The 18,180-nt window shown below is 33.2% G+C and overlaps 1 protein-coding gene across 6 annotated transcripts in view; it reads left to right on the forward strand.

The window, feature by feature from the left end:
• Positions 1-17,942, forward strand: part of LOC120415576 (protein quiver) — a 31,271-nt gene extending 13,329 nt beyond the window's left edge. For 3 of the 6 annotated variants that reach the window (XM_052709166.1, XM_039577156.2, XM_039577155.2), the window contains exon 5: positions 1,136-13,478. In XM_052709166.1, coding sequence (XP_052565126.1) covers positions 1,136-1,371 — 236 coding nt within the window. In that variant the 3' untranslated portion in view covers positions 1,372-13,478. Of the gene's footprint in view, positions 1-1,135; positions 13,479-17,593 lie in introns of those variants that run through there. The other 3 variants (XR_008212314.1, XM_052709167.1, XM_052709168.1) reach the window with 3 other exon arrangements.
• Positions 17,943-18,180: the final 238 nt, after the last annotated feature.

The following is an 18,180-nucleotide window of genomic DNA, read 5'->3' on the forward strand; positions in this document are numbered from 1 at the left end:
TTTTATTCTACATCGAAAAATTAAGTGGACAAATTTTTGCGACCAATTTTTCGATTTTTTGAAAAAACAGTATTGATTTAAAAAATCATGACTCGGTCAATGATTTTTGGCACAACCTGAAAAATTCTAAAAAGTTGAAAATTTCAAAAAAAATGTCCTCTAAAATATATCAGGAAATGAAAAAAAAATAAAAATGGTGTTTTTTGTTGCAAATCAAGTTTTAGTGACAAAAAGTTAAATAAAAAATCATCAATTTTTTTACCGTGTATCATTTTTTTCCAGTGTAGTCCGTATCCATACCTACTACTTTGCCGAAGACACCAAATCGATCGAAAAATTCCTTCAAAAGACACAGATTTTTTTAATTTTCATACATCATTTTTGTATGGACAGCTGCCAAATTTGTATGGAAAATTATATGGACAAACTAACGATGCAAAATGGCTTCTTTGGGCGTACCGAAGGCAACAAAAATGGTTCAGTCGGATTAAAAAATACAAAAAAAAAATCGAATGAACATCAAACCGATCAGAAAATTCCCTCAAAAGATACAGATTTTCGATTATTTACGTACCATTTTTGTATGGATAACTGCCAAAATTGTATGGAGCCTTGGGTGAACCAATGACACAAAATGGTTTCTTTAGTCATAGAGAAGGCCCCCAAAAAGTTTGAGCTAATTAAAAAAATATAAATAAAATCCATTCCCAGTTTTGGAGGATAATTGCTCAAATGATAAGAGTACCTACCTCAGGAAGCAGTTTTCATCACATTTCGAAAAGTTTTAGCTTTTAGCTTCTAGACAATAACAAAAGCATAGTTTAGATTAGAATTTTACATTTTTAAATGTTACAATCACAATCTTTTTCCTGTTTTCTTATTTTTGTCGTTGAAACAACACTTTCAGCTCATTTTCTGGTTACTTGTTACATGAAAGTGTAAACCTGATAACGATAATAATATTCATTTCTGTTTTGTTTCTTCTCTCCACCTGTATTTTGCGCTTGCTGAAATCAACGTTCTACGTGTTGGATCCAATTTTATGTTTTTCGTTATTGTTTTTGTTTTTTTTTTCTAAACTTACCCACAAACATATTTAAAATATTTCACCCCAAAACCATATAAAATATTCCAGCTTATGAAGTCGTCAGACGAATGTGCACATCACAGTTACAGATAAACTTGTTTATGGTAGATCATGTGTGTATGATGGAAAGTTCAGGCAATGGCCATATGTGTTTTTGTGAGGAAGATATGTGTAACGCAAGCCCCCCCAGCTTGCTGGTCGCCAAGCACTTGAATGTGAAAATGTGTATCACGAGCGTACTCGCCGTCATTTTGCTGAATACCGTCCAGCGGGTATTTCGGTAAACCGCCAACCGATTCCGATTGTGAAAGTCGAGCCAAAATCCAAAAACGAACCAAAGAAAGTCGTTCGAACAAACTGGGAATCATGACAAACGACAAAAACCGCTCGATTTTTTTCGTTTTTCTACGCAAAAGTTTTTCTCACTTTGCTCATTGCAGGTGGTTTGCGGTGATTGTGGAATTTCTTACAAATCATCCGATCTACAGCCCTGAAAAACAACCCGTAAATCATTTAGCCACTTAACAAAACCATCCCTCGAAAGACGCGAACTCATGCTCAACCCTACTATTATCCTTATTATTTATCATGTTGCGAAAATAAAATCGATGATGACCATTTGAATGAGTCTAATCGTCGAAAATTTTGTTAACATCACTAATCGCTATATGAGGTAGATGTGTACCTTAGTTTCATCTGATCAATACCCAAAAGTGCACAGTGCTGGCAAAATGTGTTATCTCTTTGAATTCCTTAATCGTCCTCGTCGTCCAAGAAAAACGTAAAACAGAACGACTCCATCTGTCAGAATCCGATACCCAAATTTCATCAAATCGCCCCAACTCCTCTCTTTTAAGATAACGTTTCCCATTTACGTATATTAGTCAAACTCCCTCTCTTCATACAACCTTCATAAAGGAAACCTAAGTAACTGCATGATAACCAAACTAACGTTCGAATTCGTATTTTTCTTTTATTTTCTTTAATCCAACCTACTAACTTAACCCTAATCTCTCTTAAACTCTCGAATCCAGCTATAGAAGTTTTCACTCCTATTACAACCTACAATTAAACCAGTTTTTCCCTAGTTGAATGATTTCACACGTTCCATTTGTTCATAACATAGACTTAGATTATCTATTATGCTATTTAAAGAACGCAAGAGTTTCTTTTTTTACTGAGCAGATTTATTAAATCCCCATTTTCATCTGTAAAGAATATTCGCTAGTTTCTTGGTATTGTTATTATTCTCAGTAATTAGATTAACACTCATGCACTAACGAGTGTAATGAAAAAGCTTTAAAACATTGAGCAAAATTGAGCAAACGCTGGAAAACCCTCAACCGATATGCAAGTGTTAAACGCGGTTTTGCTTCCGTGGCAAGCGACTTAACACACACCCACTGTAAATAGCTAGAGTTATCATTTTCTACACCATAAGCTGAGCTAATGGTAACAATAAAGCATCACAGAAACAGTGACGAGCATGAAAATATCATACACTTTTATCAGCAAACAGGTAGATAGTAAGTCATGAAATACAATAATCTCGACTTAATTGGGTTGTTGGTAAAAATTAGGTGCTAACGGTTCATTATGAAATTATTTCAATTGCAAAATAAACACTTTAAAGTTTATTTATTCCTAAAACAAAGCAAAACTTTAAATTAAAATCAGTAACATTTAACTCTCAAACCGAGAGTAAAATGCTCCTCACAGTTTTGCAAGATTTCAGAAACTGTTGGCACCTCATTGCGGAAACCCAAAGGACAACAACGCGTAGACAGATTAAACAGATTCCTCCTAAAAATATTCTAAATCAGAGCTATACAAGAGGAAACAATCACACATCGAGCATGGAACGAGTAGCACACCCTCAAACACTACGCTAAAACAGAAAAAAAACAATTGCGAAACTTTCACTTATATCATTGCATGCGTTGATTTGTTTACCATGTTGACAGATTATTGGGAAATGTTTCATCGGTCAACTTTGACAAAGTGGGCGTTGCGTGAATCTGAAGTCTAACATTTAGCAGTCTGATGGTGAGTTTTATTCGAATGGGTACTTTCAATCTTCAAAAAGGATACGTTTTTTAAAAGTTTAACCGGCGTCACCCTTTTAAAAGGGTATGTCAAAATCAGTACATTTTCGATACCATTTTAAAGGGTGACGACGGGTGAACTTGAAAAAAGGATACTTTTTACTTTGAGTGTATTGTGTCTTATGTCAGACTGAAATGTTTCGTGAAAATTTTCCGATGAAATATTTCAACTGTTTCAAAAAAATGTTTTTTTTACCAATACCCCTCTGCTGTCAAAGTAAACTGATGAAACAATATGATAAAATACACCAAAAAGTAGAGATTCGGGATTACATTGTTCCATCTACTTAGTTAAACAAGCTCGAAATTTGTTCAAACGCCATTTTGTACATACAAAGAAACAACCAAAGAGTACACTTCTAACTAAAATCCAACCAGTTTGGAGCGATCCAGAGTGCATCTGCATTTGCATGACTTTTTCAAATTTCACAACCTCACAACTTTCACCCCCAGATAAAAAGAGGAAATTTTGCGACAATAGCCCCCTCATGGTGATATAGATAGAAAAAAAAGTGTATATTTTGTTATTCAGTTTTACTCGTTTGTTTTTTTGTCAGAAGATTTGAGGCAAAATGTTACCAGAATGATAGAAAATGACAAAAGGTAGGCTAGTAATCAACGAATAGTTTAGTTTAGAGATGGTGGAAGAATGCTTTCCAGAATAACTGCTTGTAATCGTTTAGTTGATCGGGTCATGTTTATATTTCTAATGGACTTTTTTGAAATCTTATAAAAAGGCTATTTTTATAAAGTTAGGAGCTTTTACCAGCGGCAAAACAACAATAGACAGATGAAAATAATGCTTTTAGAAGCTTTCAAATGAAACAGAGAGTGTTATAACTAAATTAGATTATTTTTTATTAAAGATAACTCTTAAAAACTTGTCTTTATCTAGTTAGCTTGCTAACATTAACAGATTATGTTATTTTGAATTTATAGAGCTTCTCAAGGCAAATTAACCCACTGAAAATCATGTTTTAGAAATCTCAATAGTTAATGAAATCTTGCAGTGCTTTTCAACTTATGAACTTATGAATGATAAGAATTTTTGAAATTATCATTCACATCAATTCTACAGTTTTCAAATCAAACTTTCTTTAGATAGTTTTTATTTTCAATAATTCAATTCTTTTCTTATTATTCTGAAACAAATAACACAAAACGATACAACAAATCTTTAGATTTCATAACAGACCAACGCAAAACAATAATCTGTCCTGGCAACAAAAGCAGATTAGTATTTACAAGACCCGGGTCATGACGACTACATACACAATAAATGACTATGCCATAGCTCAAGAAAATTTACAAGGGATTATGAAACAAAAACTTTAAATCCGGAAAATGTCAATATTCCAACCTTCGTGTCCAAATGATCCCACATTTAGATCGTAATTGCTGTTCAAAATCTAAATTGACAAAAAAAAAAGAACGAAAAACAATCCAAAACACTTTGTTTCGTCAAACTGAGCAGCAAACTTGTTATTCAGCCTATTTTAACGAAAACGGGACAGAGAAAACGATTGTAAAAAGAGTTATTCTGCTGCAAAACCAAAAAGATTTACAAGCAGTTTTTTGGAAATTTTATTATTGTAAAACAAAACAAACATCCGTGAACATATTTTGATACATTGGAAAGGGATATAACATTATTTAAATGGAGAAAAAGCAAGTGAGCAAATATAACAAAACTTTAGTAAAAAGCAGACAAAAATCGGTTATTTTTGCAAATCAGTTCATGTCCCTCAACAGTTTGTTTCTTCGAATCTCTAGAGGTAACAGTTCAGCGTCTACACAACTCATTCTCATCTTGCTCTGTTGTTTGCTAGATTTCGCTCTTTTTCGTAGAAGTTCAAACTTAGCTGCTGTATAAAAGGTTAACCTTTTCCGAACCCAAAACGCATGATTATTTTTCAGATCACAATCTTCTACCAGCTGGCTCAACCACTTTACGACGTACACAAATACAGGGAGTTTCATAATTATAAAAAAAAATAATCAAGGAGTCAATTAGTATGACAGACAATCCCAGGTGTAAAATAATTAGTTCTTGGTTTCTCTTTTTCAATAACTTTTTTTTCTTTTTCCACCTATTTAATTAAATATTCCACGCAATAACAAATCCAACTTTACCAATAATCACAGTAACATATTTTTCCTCCTACTTTTCCCTCTAAAACTTACTTAGTAATAGTATTTTCTTTTCTCGCGCAGAAAACCTCTCTCACCGCCACCACGACTTCCTTGAACGCAACTTGCTTGCAAATCTTCTCTTACATCTAGTACAAATTTGGCCTTCACCTTGCTCCGCTGTAAATAAATTATTTCTCAACTCTTTTCACGAAGTGAAAACCCCCGATAGTCAGTACATTCTTATGATTGATTACTAGTCCAGAGTTGGAAATGTGAAAAACACAAACTCAAAAATAAGCTGAAATATTGCATGACCTAACTCTTGTTTTAAGTTCTAATCTCTTACCGATTGTAATATAACTATAGTGCGTTATGCGGAATGTGAGCTTTCGTTGTTGTAATTATGTGTTGTTTTTCAATTATTATTTTTTAGTTATGATTTGTTTTTTTATGTATAATTTTCTATTTGCACCCCGCCCTGCTTTCGTTTGATCGGTGTATTTTTTTTGCGTGATAACTTTTGCTACCGGAAAAAGTAATTCAAAGACGTGTACAAATTTTGTCTCGCTGTAAAGTAGCGTACTTTTTGTTTTCGTAAACAGATTGCAAAACTAGAAAAAACACATGACTAGCATGCAACTAAAACAAAATCATTCATTCAGAAATACTCAAATGATTAGGAAGAAGAACTCGGAATATTCCACAAGTTATTGATTACAGTAAAAAGAAGAAAAGTCAAACTGAAGAAAGCATCTATTACGTATTCGACAGAAGTTTTTCAAAAAGTTAGATAATTTTTCGATTCTGTCCCATTGCAAACTAAATCAAACGTTCACTTTCGTGAAATATTTTATCTGTTTTTTTTTTTCGACACATTTTCATATTTTGCACTTTTTCAAATCTTTATCTCTGTTAAGTAAAGTTTGATTTTTGATTGTATGATTTTTCAGTTATTTCTAGAATCCAACAAAAAAACATACTTAACAATATCATTAGTTACATTTCACTCCCTAAATCCACCTTTCAACAAAAATATTGTATGTCGGAATTCCAAAAACAAGCAATGAGCATTTAACATCGTCAAAAATTTGCTTCCTTCAACGAGATTTAATTACGCCTAAAAGGGCAGTAGCAACCGTCGTCGTTGTCATCATCGTCAGCGTGGCCATCAGCCTGGTTCATGCCTCCCTGGTGTATCATAATAAAATTAGTAGCATTCTGTGGTGGGCCAATCCAAACCGTGCGCAAGAATAATTAAACAACCACCACCCTGTGCGCTGATTTTAACAACCCAGCTAATGGAATTTATAACTAGAGTTCGTGGGTTTTCGCATTTTCATCCATGAGAACAATTTTTATTTCAAAATAAATTGAAAAAAAAATCAAACTTGGCAAAACGATGCACTGCACATCCATTTTCCAGGAAATACAAACAAAAGAAGACTGCAAAACTTGCGCACACATTCTCGAACAAAAAACAAGGGTAAGGAATTCCCGTTGAAACTGTGCAAGCTTCATGAATAAATGATTGCGAACCGTTTCTTTCTTTCTTTTTTTTTCGGGTTGTGTGTACCAACCTTTTTTCGCATCGCCAAATTTTCCACCAGGGAAAGCTTGCAATGTTTCCCCGACGGAAAACGGCTCCTTCAGCCAAGTCGTTAGGGCTGGAGCAACTATTGCACAGAGTTTTTTGTGTGTGTTTTCTCTACGCGTGTAGTGTGCAAAAAAGAACTTACATAAAATATGTTCAATGTTGGAGAGTATCCACAGAAAGTACAAGGATCTATTTTTTTAGATTAATTTAAAATTGCTGTACTTAATTTTTTTAAGAACTCAAAAAATCATTAATTAGTAATCTGAAAGTAAACAGTGTTTAAATATGTTTTCAATATTTAGCAAAGGTTATTTATAAAGATTATAAACATATTAAACACATTGAAAAAAAATAGAGTAATTGGAAAGTATTTTTAACACACTTTTAGTAGATCTTTTTGTTTCATTTATTTGATTCAAATACAATAATGAGAAATCTTTTAGATGGGCTTATACTAAAAATTTAATTAAAATTTGCATTTTTTTATAAAATTGTATGGAAAATTGCACCCAGAAATATGTAATCAATCAAATAGACGTTTATTCTTTCCACTCTCTATCGGTCTGATAGCCGTGTGTGCTGGTTTCAATCCCGTCTGCTGCAACTTTTTTTTGTATTTAGAGAAACTGTAGATTAGGGTGGTTCGAGATAGTTGATTTTTTAGAACAATTTATATTCGGTCCGTAAACAACTCCCCAAATGTTGGGAGCAATTGTTTGCGTCCACACTTTGCGCAAAAAACTTTATTCTAGTTTGATTTGATCATTTTTAAAACTTTCCATAAAATGACAAGCCAGTCTACTGTACATGCAGCGTGTTGTAATATTAAGTGACTTTCCTCACAAAGGTGATGTGCATGCTTTAGCATGCGATTTTACCTTTCGGAGCATTTATTTCTGTTGACATTACTTGCATTACCAAGTGTACGAGACAAATAACAAATGACTAAACTTACAAAGAAATTAGGATAAGGAAAGAGAAAGCTTACAATTGCACCGTAAAAAATCGTTTTATTTCAAATATCAAATTTGAGGTAAAATAACAATGAAAAAGAGGTAACTTTTTCTATATTTTTAGAATAATTTAAGTATTTTAACCTAAATTGAAGTTATATAACATCATAAATTGGGAATCTTAAGGTAATTATCAATAATGGTTCTGAATTCAGGGTCCAGAAACAGTAAATTGAAATGAAAAATTAATCACGATGTGTAAAATGCTTCTTTAAAAAAATACAAAGTAAACCATTTTTTAATTGGTACCTTTGGAATCAATATTTGAACGTTTCTCTAAAACAAATAATACGCAATTCTAGAGTTCTTTTTTTTAATGGTCCTATGAGCTTTTGTGTTTCATATGTCTATAGGACCTTTTCAAATAAAACTCTAGAATTGTTGCTGAGTGTGTAGAAATTTCAAATGACATTTTGTATGTCAAAATATTTATTTCGGAAAAAATCCGCGAAAAAACTTTTTTTTCTTCGCTGAAATTCAATAAAATGCGAGAATGTTGGACCTTTTCAAATAAAACGCTGGGTGAACAGAAATATTTTCAATCGAGTCTTCATTTGCATCGTTCTGCAAACATTGCACAGTGGTCCAGATCGCAACATTAAGTGGAAAATAGATTTTCCGTAAAATGATGAAGTTTTGGAGCTTTGGTGTCTTCAGAAGAGTTGTTGCATATGGAAAGGGGCAACTTTTGGTTTGGTTGGAAATTAGGGTGGTTCACTATTAGGGTGATTTTGAAAATCTAACTTTTCTGGAATATTTTTGGGATTTTTTTTTTGTCTTCCAGAAAGTTGTTGGGCTTGTCAATCCAAGCAACTTTGTCGAAGACACCAAAATTTTATCTCGTAATCTACGCCTTCTACGACCAAATTTATAGAAAGCATCTGAGCAAACCTTCAAAAATCAGTTTTTTGACCGTGGCAATTCAGAGTTAAGTTTTAGAGAAAAGTAATATTCGGGGCACTTTTAGAGCTTTAAAAAAACATTTTTTTTACGAGTCAATTTGGACTTGAAGGTCAACAGTTACAGCGATTTTAAGGTAAAAAAGATGCAAATTTAAAACTTAAATATCTCGAAAAGGCGCAAGCCAAATTTTAAGCACCAGGTTGCATTTGAAAGAGGAGATCTAGCACTACCAACGCTGAATCTGAATCTTTTTCAACACTTTGGGTCAATTCTGAAGGCAGATTCAGCGGGCAAAATTACATAGAAAAACATATATTTGGGCAATTTTCGAAATTCGTTAGGGTGGTCCCATAAGGTTTTCCCTTAAAAATTAGACTTTTTCAAATGAAGATATCTCGAGTTTAAAGAAAAACACCCCTGACATTTTTGTAGTGCTCGAGCTCCTCTTTCAAATGCAACCTGGTGCTTAAAATTTGGCTTCCGCCTTTTCAAGATATTTAAGTTTTAAATTTGCATCTTTTTTACATTAAAAACGCTGTAACTGTTGACCTTTAAGTCCAAATTGACTCGTCAAAAAAAAAAGTTTTTTTTAGAGCTCTAAAAGTGCCCCGAATATTACTTTTCTCTAAAACTTAACTCTGAATTGCCGCGGTCAAAAAACTGATTTTTGAAGGTTTGCTCAGATGCTTTCTATAAATTTGGTCGTAGAAGGCGTAGATTACGAGATAAAATTTTGGTGTCTTCGACAAAGTTGCTTGGATTGACAAGCCCAACAACTTTCTGGAAGACAAAAAAAATCCCAAAAATATTCCTGAAAATATTTTCAAAATCACCCTAAAAGTGAACCACTCTAATTTCCAACCAAACCAAAAGTTGCCCCTTTCCATATGCAACAACTCTTCCAAAACTTCATTATTTTACGGAAAATCCATTTTCCACTTAATGTTGCGATCTGGACCACTGTGCATTGATACTTCTCTTCTTCGAGGGTTATCTCTAGGGTTAGTGAAATTTCACGATTTCGGGGACAGCGTGAAATCCGTGAAATTTGGCTTTTTCCTCGAAATCCTGTGAAATTTTATATTTGTGTAAAACTATAACGATTTTTTTCAAAATGATTTATCAAACTCCAAAAGGACTAAAAATAATCTTATGAAATACTGTAGAATTAAGCGAGTGCATACCCTTGTTTAATTGCTAACATAGGGTTAGTAATTTTTGACGATTTTGTGGACGCCGTGAAATTTATCAATGTTCTCAAATCTGTTTTTTTTTAAATAACAACATAATAAATATTTCATACGTACAGACTATTAAAGTAAATTTTGTTTGTTTACAACTGAAAAGCTTGTAATGAACCATTTGAAGAATGGTTCAAATTTGTTAGTTTTTTTCAACTATGTTTAACTATGTTTCATTTGCCGTAATAAAAAAAATACTGCTGCTTATTTAAAGGTATAGTTTCTTAACGGTACACTCAACCATAGCTTATGCACCCTGATTTCTGTTACAGGCATTTTGGTATCTTCAATACTACGGGAACTATCGATATAATTTTTTATTCATCCCCTAAATTACTGTCTTCGTAGTTATTTACAACAATGTTTGACTATTTTTATAATCAGATTCTTGCAGGATTGGGTCCGTAAGTTTGGCAATTTTGGAGTAAGAAGACAACAACTTCCTTGGTTGCTGTGCACCCTTAAGAAATTACAAGAATCAAGCTTAGTTTTATTCAAATTAAAATGAAGGGTATTTTTTATCTTTGAAATCAACTTTTGAAAGCATTTCAGAGTCCTGTTTAATTTTAACGATACTTGATTATTTTGGTGGATGATTCCAGTGAAAGTTTAAAAAAAATATATTTATTTTTTGTTTTTGTTTTGAATAAAAATTTCGTTTTCGCTAAAAATATATTTATTTTTAAATTTTGAATAGGGAGATGAAAACCTTGCAATGTGCTAAATGTCGCAAAAAAAAATCAAATTATTTCACTCATTTTGGATGGACAAGATTGTTAAATCTTGCTTTGATATGAAATTCAATAAAATGAAACAAAGCAGCGAAAACTATTTAGCTTTATTAGTCAAATATTAAAAAAAGCAGTTCAATAAATGAGAATACACCAGCCTTGCATTTTGTTTCAAAATATATATATTATAATAGAGCCCATCCGTAAACCAGGTGGAATCTTTTAGGAAAATTAGAAGATTTTTTTTGTGTCAGGTTCAAATTTATTGAAATTGTTTTTAGTTTGTTTAAATGATGTATAATGAAGCATAAAAAGTGTGTAAGTGTGTAAGATTTTCAGAGTTATTTGAAAAAACATCACGTGTCGCGAAATTTGCGTGAAATTTGGTGTTTTGAAATTGAGGTCTCCGTGAAATTTGCAATTTTCGAGCGTGAAAAATCACTAAGCCTACTTATCTCGATGTTGACAACCAGTACGTCGACTATATTAACAACTGGCGAAACTTGGTTGTACGATTAACTTTTATGAATTTGATTTTGCAAAAAACTGAAAATTCAACCAAAACAAAGCACCATGCGTCTCCATTAAAAAGGTTCATAACAAGCATTTTCTAAGGCGATGCTAGGATATTTTTAAAAAGTTCATCATTGAATAAAAATTGGTTTAATTTTAAAATCCTTTTTTTCCATTGAAAATCTTTCCCAGCACAAAACAACAAAATGATGACGATGGCGATGACGACGACGAAGCATAAATCTCTTCCACAGCTCTCTAGCTCCCGAGAGTTACTCAAGAGGTTCGCGAAACATTTCCTCCATCCACTTGACCAGGCCTCAAAAGTGCGACTTTTTACTCAGAAGTGCCACCGTGACTTGGTGGGTGGTCTGACGCTACTTGCAACAAGACTCTTTACACGGCTCGCCCAGCGGCAAACAAAATTGGATTAATTTTCTCTCCGGCAGTTTTGTGCACCCCCTGGGGAGAGGCAAAAGAAACCATATTTTTCGCGCAACCCAAAACCTATTATAACTTCTTGGTTGCGGTTTTTAGGGTGAGTGCACCGGTGTTGGGTCGCCTTTTTTAAAAAAAAGATTTTTAAAGTTGGGACAAAGTTGATCGTCTCAACTCAGAAAGCTACTTCCAATCGATTGAATATTGAATGGATGTCGAGACAGAAGTAGCAGAATAAGGAAAAAATTGCTGCGAAAGCATCTCAAGCGAAAACGTGTCTACCCTCTCAAGTCGCAATTGTGGGTGAGTGTTAAATCGATATTCTAGTTTCGCGAGGTTTTTGTTGAGTGTTGATTTCAAGTTTGTAAGAGAAAAAAAACGCGCGGAGGCGAGTACACGAGCTGAATGCTTGTGAAATGTTTAGAAATCATTTAAATGTAAGGTAATAGAAGGTTTAAAAACATCGCGTATACACACAACAGTGCTTCGAGCTCCATGTTAAGAACCAAAAAATAGCACATATATTCCTCACAAATTTGAGAAAGCATCTGTGTTAACCACGTTCAACTTCGCGCAGGATGGTCGCTTAATCTGGTCGCGATAAAGAACGAACAAGATGGGTGGAGGTCTTAACATTCTTTTTCACATTTTTTTTTATTTTGGTGCCTGGGCTGATTGACATTAAATTGTGTACCGGATCGAGCGATGAAGGGTTGGTGATTCGTCTTTTTTTTTTCTAAATACCTAATGCATGATTCTAACAAGTAAATATGTAAACCTAACTTTTTCATTCAACCGAGTAAAATCACCCCCTTTCAGAACTCTCAACCAAGGTCTCTCAACTGGGCACCACCTCCAAACTCCACCCAGCTTCCCCAAAACACTCGAATTTCCGCTTTTTCACACATATGTGACCACGGCCATGACATTTTTCAGCATATCGACACATATTGCTTCCGATGATTGTTCGACTATGCCCCAAACAAGCAATCTAAGCAAAACAAAAAAAAATGAAAAAAAATAAACTCATTTATAAGAAATAATTGTAAAGCTAAATTTAAGCCAGCCCATTTTGAGATCACAGCAGAATAATTAGAAGAAAAAAAGAAGAATCTAAAGAGTACATCCACTCTAACTGTATGTCACACAGCGACAATGTAAGACTGTTGAAAAGTCTTGTACAGAAAGGTAAAGGACGAGGACAAGATAGAGTGCAGACTTTTAAGCACACGTACACGATCACACGAAAACACAAACACACTAACACAACTTCTTCCAGCTTACTCACGAGTTTAGTTTTTTTTAATTGAATGAAAAAAAGTATATTAAAGGATTGAGGAGATAGAGAAAGGCAAGATTTGTGTGTCAATTAAACACAATTTAATAAGAACAAAGTCAGCATCAGCAGGTTAAGCTTTAATATTCGCTGGAAGGCGTCACACATTTTTAAGGAAATAATAATTTCGATGGCATGTTTTATATACAGTTAAAAAAGGATAGCTTAGATTGAGCCCAGAAAAGATGTTTAGAAACCAGCTAAGCGAAAAGAATAAAACCTTTCAAAATATCTTAAATTTAAACTATCTAGCAAAACGTTACATTTATAAGGACGAGTGCTGCAAAAGAAAGAAAGAATTTATAGGAGCTACCACGCAGAGAAGGAGTGTTGTTTCAAGTTAGAACTTAGGACGAATAAAAAATCACAAATGTTATCACAAGACTTAAGGAAATCTCATTTTTTAAGAAAAAAAGCAAGCAGCATCAATATTTAATGGACTTGTTATATATATGGCCCCAACCCCCCTTCCCCCACACCCCCCCCATTCTCCTGCTTGCATCCGAACAAGCACACGAATCTTGACATGCTATAAAGGTACCAAAGAAAAACTAATAAATCAATGCGATTTTTTATTACTCTTAAGTCACTGCCCACCGAAAAATCGTCCACAAACATTAGTATGAACATGCAACAAGTGGTTAACTCCCCCACCACGAAACAGGATAGAAAAATCGGTGTTTGCTGTGTAAGTGCATTTCATTATGTTTTTTTAAGCGTGTGATTCAATGTGAAGCGTTTTGATTTTTGATTTTTCGTTTTTTTTTTTTGCTGGAAAATACAAAGTGTTGTAATATCTAGAAAGTTCAACTGCACAGAGAAAGGGGAAACAGCATGAAATAATACTTATCCCAATGTAATGTTTCAACAATAAAAAAATACACTGAAAGAAAAAAATCTTGCGATCGTTATCGAAACAAAAAAAACACATTTATTGCAGTTAGAGTTTAATCAAAAGATCAATATTTTACATGGAATAAAAGAGGAATTTCAAAAAAAAAATCGACTGAAGAAGTATGAAAAAGTGGCAAAAAATTACAATTCAACGGCCAACCTAGTTGAAGCATAGTTTGGTAAGAATCGCTATTTTTTTTAATTTATAAAACCATTTTTTTTTATTTTAAATATTTTTTTTTATTTGAAAATCTATATCTGATTAAATTGAGCAATTTTAAAATAGGTAAATACAGTTAATTTAACTTAAATTTTGATATATTTTCTTAATTTTTACATTTCTGCAATCAAACTAATTTCTCAATTTTTACCTAATATATTCTGATTGATCGTGTTGAAATCTACCAACACAAAACATTTTGATTTACCCACTTTTTGGTTACATTCACTAAGTTTTCGTCATTATTAAAATTATTTCAAAATACATAGTAAGAAATCGCTTAATTTTTGGTTAAAATGTATGATGGTACAGTCCAGACTCAATTATCCAATGCATCGATTATCCAAAACATCAATTATCCGCCATTTTGACCACCATCTTGGATTTACAAATTCTAAATCACTTCAGAGTAAATGATGGGTCACACTTAAACTTGCTAATCAAAAATAAGACATAAAAAAAATAATCGTGATTCGATTATCCAAAGTGAAGTTTTCCGAACGTCTTCGAATAATCAAGTAAAACTTTATAAAATCATAAATTAATCAATCACTAACTTATCACTCATCCATGTTTGGTTTCAGGATAATCACGAAACAGGCCCAAAAATATTGCCAGAATTCTGAGATATGATTTTTGAAAAATAAAATTATCGGAATTCGGCACATTAATTGAACATAAAGCACCATGCGTCTCCAGCAAAATTAACTGGAAACTCATTTCGATGGAGAAGCATGATACTTTTAATTCGGTTGGAACAACGACACCCGATATTTTTTTGTTTATTTATTTTTTCAAAAAATTAAATCTCAGAATCCTGTTAATTGATATTCACATTTTGTTTGATATGTTACGTAAAATTTTCTTATAAATGATATAGAGGCAGGGTGGCAGAATGGTCCACCTAAATAAAATGTACCGAAAATCATGGAAAAACATACAAATTCATGAATCCAGTGTAGTAGGCTTATGCTTTGGAATGTTCCCTTCAATGTACTACTTGGTTGTATACTTGGTTGATGAAAATTTTTTACTTGAAACTATTTTCGAGCCACTTAAAAAAAAAATTTTTTTCAACTAACTTTCCAGGGTGCGGGGCAGGATGGGCCACCTTAGAAAACAAACCATTTCTTCTAATACAACGTTGAAGGGTGCTGAGAATTGACTCGAGGGACCTTTCCAATGTAGTTTCCATGAAATTTGTTCACTTTTATAAAATAGTAACTTAACAAAACAAAGATTTTTGAAAATAGTTTTATTATCTTAAAATAAGACACTATTTTTACAAATAAGCATCAAAACAATAAAAAAAACAACTAATGTTGCATTAAACGTGATTTGTGAATTCATATCTTTTGATTGTTTTTATAAGGCAGGATAAGGGTGGCCCATTCTGCCCCCAAATATATTTTTATTTTAGCCCTTCCACCACCAAGCCTCTTAATGATTTGAAGATTCCGATGTTGTTTGAATACCTTCGTAATAGCTCCTGGTAACATTTTAAACATTGCACAAACTTTTTCAAACAATCTAACTTTCGAGAAAGCTTATTTAAGAATCTCGAAATAAACAACATTTGCGTGGTTTTGTCAATAATTTACATTTTTGATCGTAATTCGAAAAATACAATGAATTCAAACATCGTTTTCGGTATGGTGATGTTTTTTGACGTCTTTTATAAGACCCTTGCCTTATAGGGAGTAATATGCACCCCCGGGGCAAAATGCACCCCCTGATTTTCTCGGTATTTGGAAGAATTTTCCGGGGAAAAAATCTTAGAAATTGGAAGCAAAACATTGCAAAACCATGCTGGAAAATTGGAGCATCGCATTATAAAAACAGCTTAAGTTATTTGCAAAACTATAAAATGTTGTGTTTTCATCTAATTTCATTGAACTTTCTTTATAATTTTTGGTCAATATAAAAAGCATTTATTGATATTGTAAGTGTTGAGGTATATAGTTTTTGCCATAATCTTCATTATTCTGTAGATAGATAAGTTCAAAAACATCAAAAAATGCTTTTGTGATTAAATTTTCTGCAAAAAGCGTGGTCGGGGCAAAATGCAGTTTTCCCTTAGGGGTTGCATATTACCCCCTCTCCCCCTAGTTGATCTAAATCCATTCTAAAGCTGAAATCCAAGGGTGGCCCATTCTGAACCCCCCCTGCCCCTAAAAATGTTTTTAGCTGTGAGCTCTTTGGTCCCGAGACATTTGATCTGTAAGTTATTGCTCTTCGTTTTTTTTTAGATTTTTTGAAAAGTGTGGTTTTTGCTAAAAACGTGTAAAAAGCTATTTTTTGAACAAAAAAAGCCGGAGAATTGCTCTTTTAAATTATTTTTTAATATGTAGATTGAAACTTCGTATTACATATTACTCTAATTGACAATATTCAGTTTAATTTTCGTTTTTTTTTTATAGTAAGGTTCGATCGCAAGGTTTTGTTTCATTTAAACAGTGAAATTTTTGCATCGGAAATGCTATTCTTTGTGTAATTGAAATCGTACTGAATGTATTTCTTAGGTATAATTTGGATTCTTTTTGTGTTGTCACTATGATTTTGTTGCTTAACAACTATCTTATAAAAGGATATCGTTGTGCTGCCTTTGTTATGTGACATTGGTACTGTGTAATAATATTTTCATGTATGATTTTATTTTCTTTTTTAAGTTTTTCACGTTTATTAAGCTGTTGAATGGTAAATACTGTAATCAATACAATACAATGTCAATTAAACCAAACCACCACGCAGAATGGTACCCCACCGAAGGCATCAATATTTCAGCTGTCGAACACAATTTCTTTAAAAATGTGCTCACCCAGGACGAAACAGGCACCAACTTATACCAAGTTGTCGACGTTGTGCTGCTAATTTTCCGCTTATTTCTACATTATGAATCCTAATTTTAATCCCCATCAAACGACGCCCACCACATTTAAGCTTCCAAATTTCTTCATTTCTTTCCAAAAATCACCTTTTGTCTTAAAACAAAATAAAAAATCAACAGCTCAAAGTTAGCCACCCACGCAGAAATTTGAAGCCACCTATTCTCGCCTTCAGCTTTTTTCTAAAGAAACAAAAAAAACTTAACTTCTCCTGTCTTCTCGTCTAGAGCTTGCAGATTTCATCGAAAAATAAAATAAAAAGCTTCAAACATTCCAACCACTTCTTGCTATTGTTGCCCTCGGCTCCCCTTGAAGCGATCGATAGTAGCTAACCGCAACGATGAAAAACAGAGCGCGCGCGATTCAACGCTTCCCTTTTATTTCCATTTTCACCACCTAAAGTGTTTTCGATACAAAAGATGAAAACCCTTCTCTTACATGACACCACTTATTTGCCGCTATTCTTTCCTTTTTTCCAATTTGTTTACCTCGAATAAAAGCACCCTCGATCCATTTGCTTCCGAGATAAATTTTCTCTCAAACATGCAGCAGTCTCGAGAAAAAGCTTGGGTAGGAAAAACAGTTTAGAGTTATTAAAAATGTTTCGAAATGGCGGAAGAATTTTCCTTCTCTCCCTTAACTCCCCTAACGTAGTTTATATTTACAGAGGATGTACAGCAGGATATCACCACAAACATCGTCAGTCCAGTCCAGCATCGCAAACGGAGAGAGGACATCAGATATCGAGATTCAACGGTGGAAAGTTCAACCTTGAACTCAAAAACTTTTAGACTGAGGCTTAAGGCGTATAATCACTATATTGAGTAAAAATTATGTCAATGATTTTAATTTATTGTGTCGGGATTTGCTTTATTCTTGTTAATATTATCACAGCCTTCAAAATGAATTGCTTTACAGTACAGACTCAGTTTATATGACACTTCGGATAATCGAATCCCGCCCAAAATCGTTTTTTTTTATTTTCTTACTTTTAACATCAAATTCGAGTGCTGCGACTTGATTTTAGTCAAAATTGAACTATTAATTTAAAAAAAATGTTTTTTTTTAAATATTTCAACGCCGCCAT

Source organism: Culex pipiens, chromosome 2 (genome assembly GCF_016801865.2).
Source record: "Culex pipiens pallens isolate TS chromosome 2, TS_CPP_V2, whole genome shotgun sequence".
In the NCBI taxonomy this organism is placed as follows: Eukaryota; Metazoa; Arthropoda; class Insecta; order Diptera; family Culicidae; genus Culex; species Culex pipiens.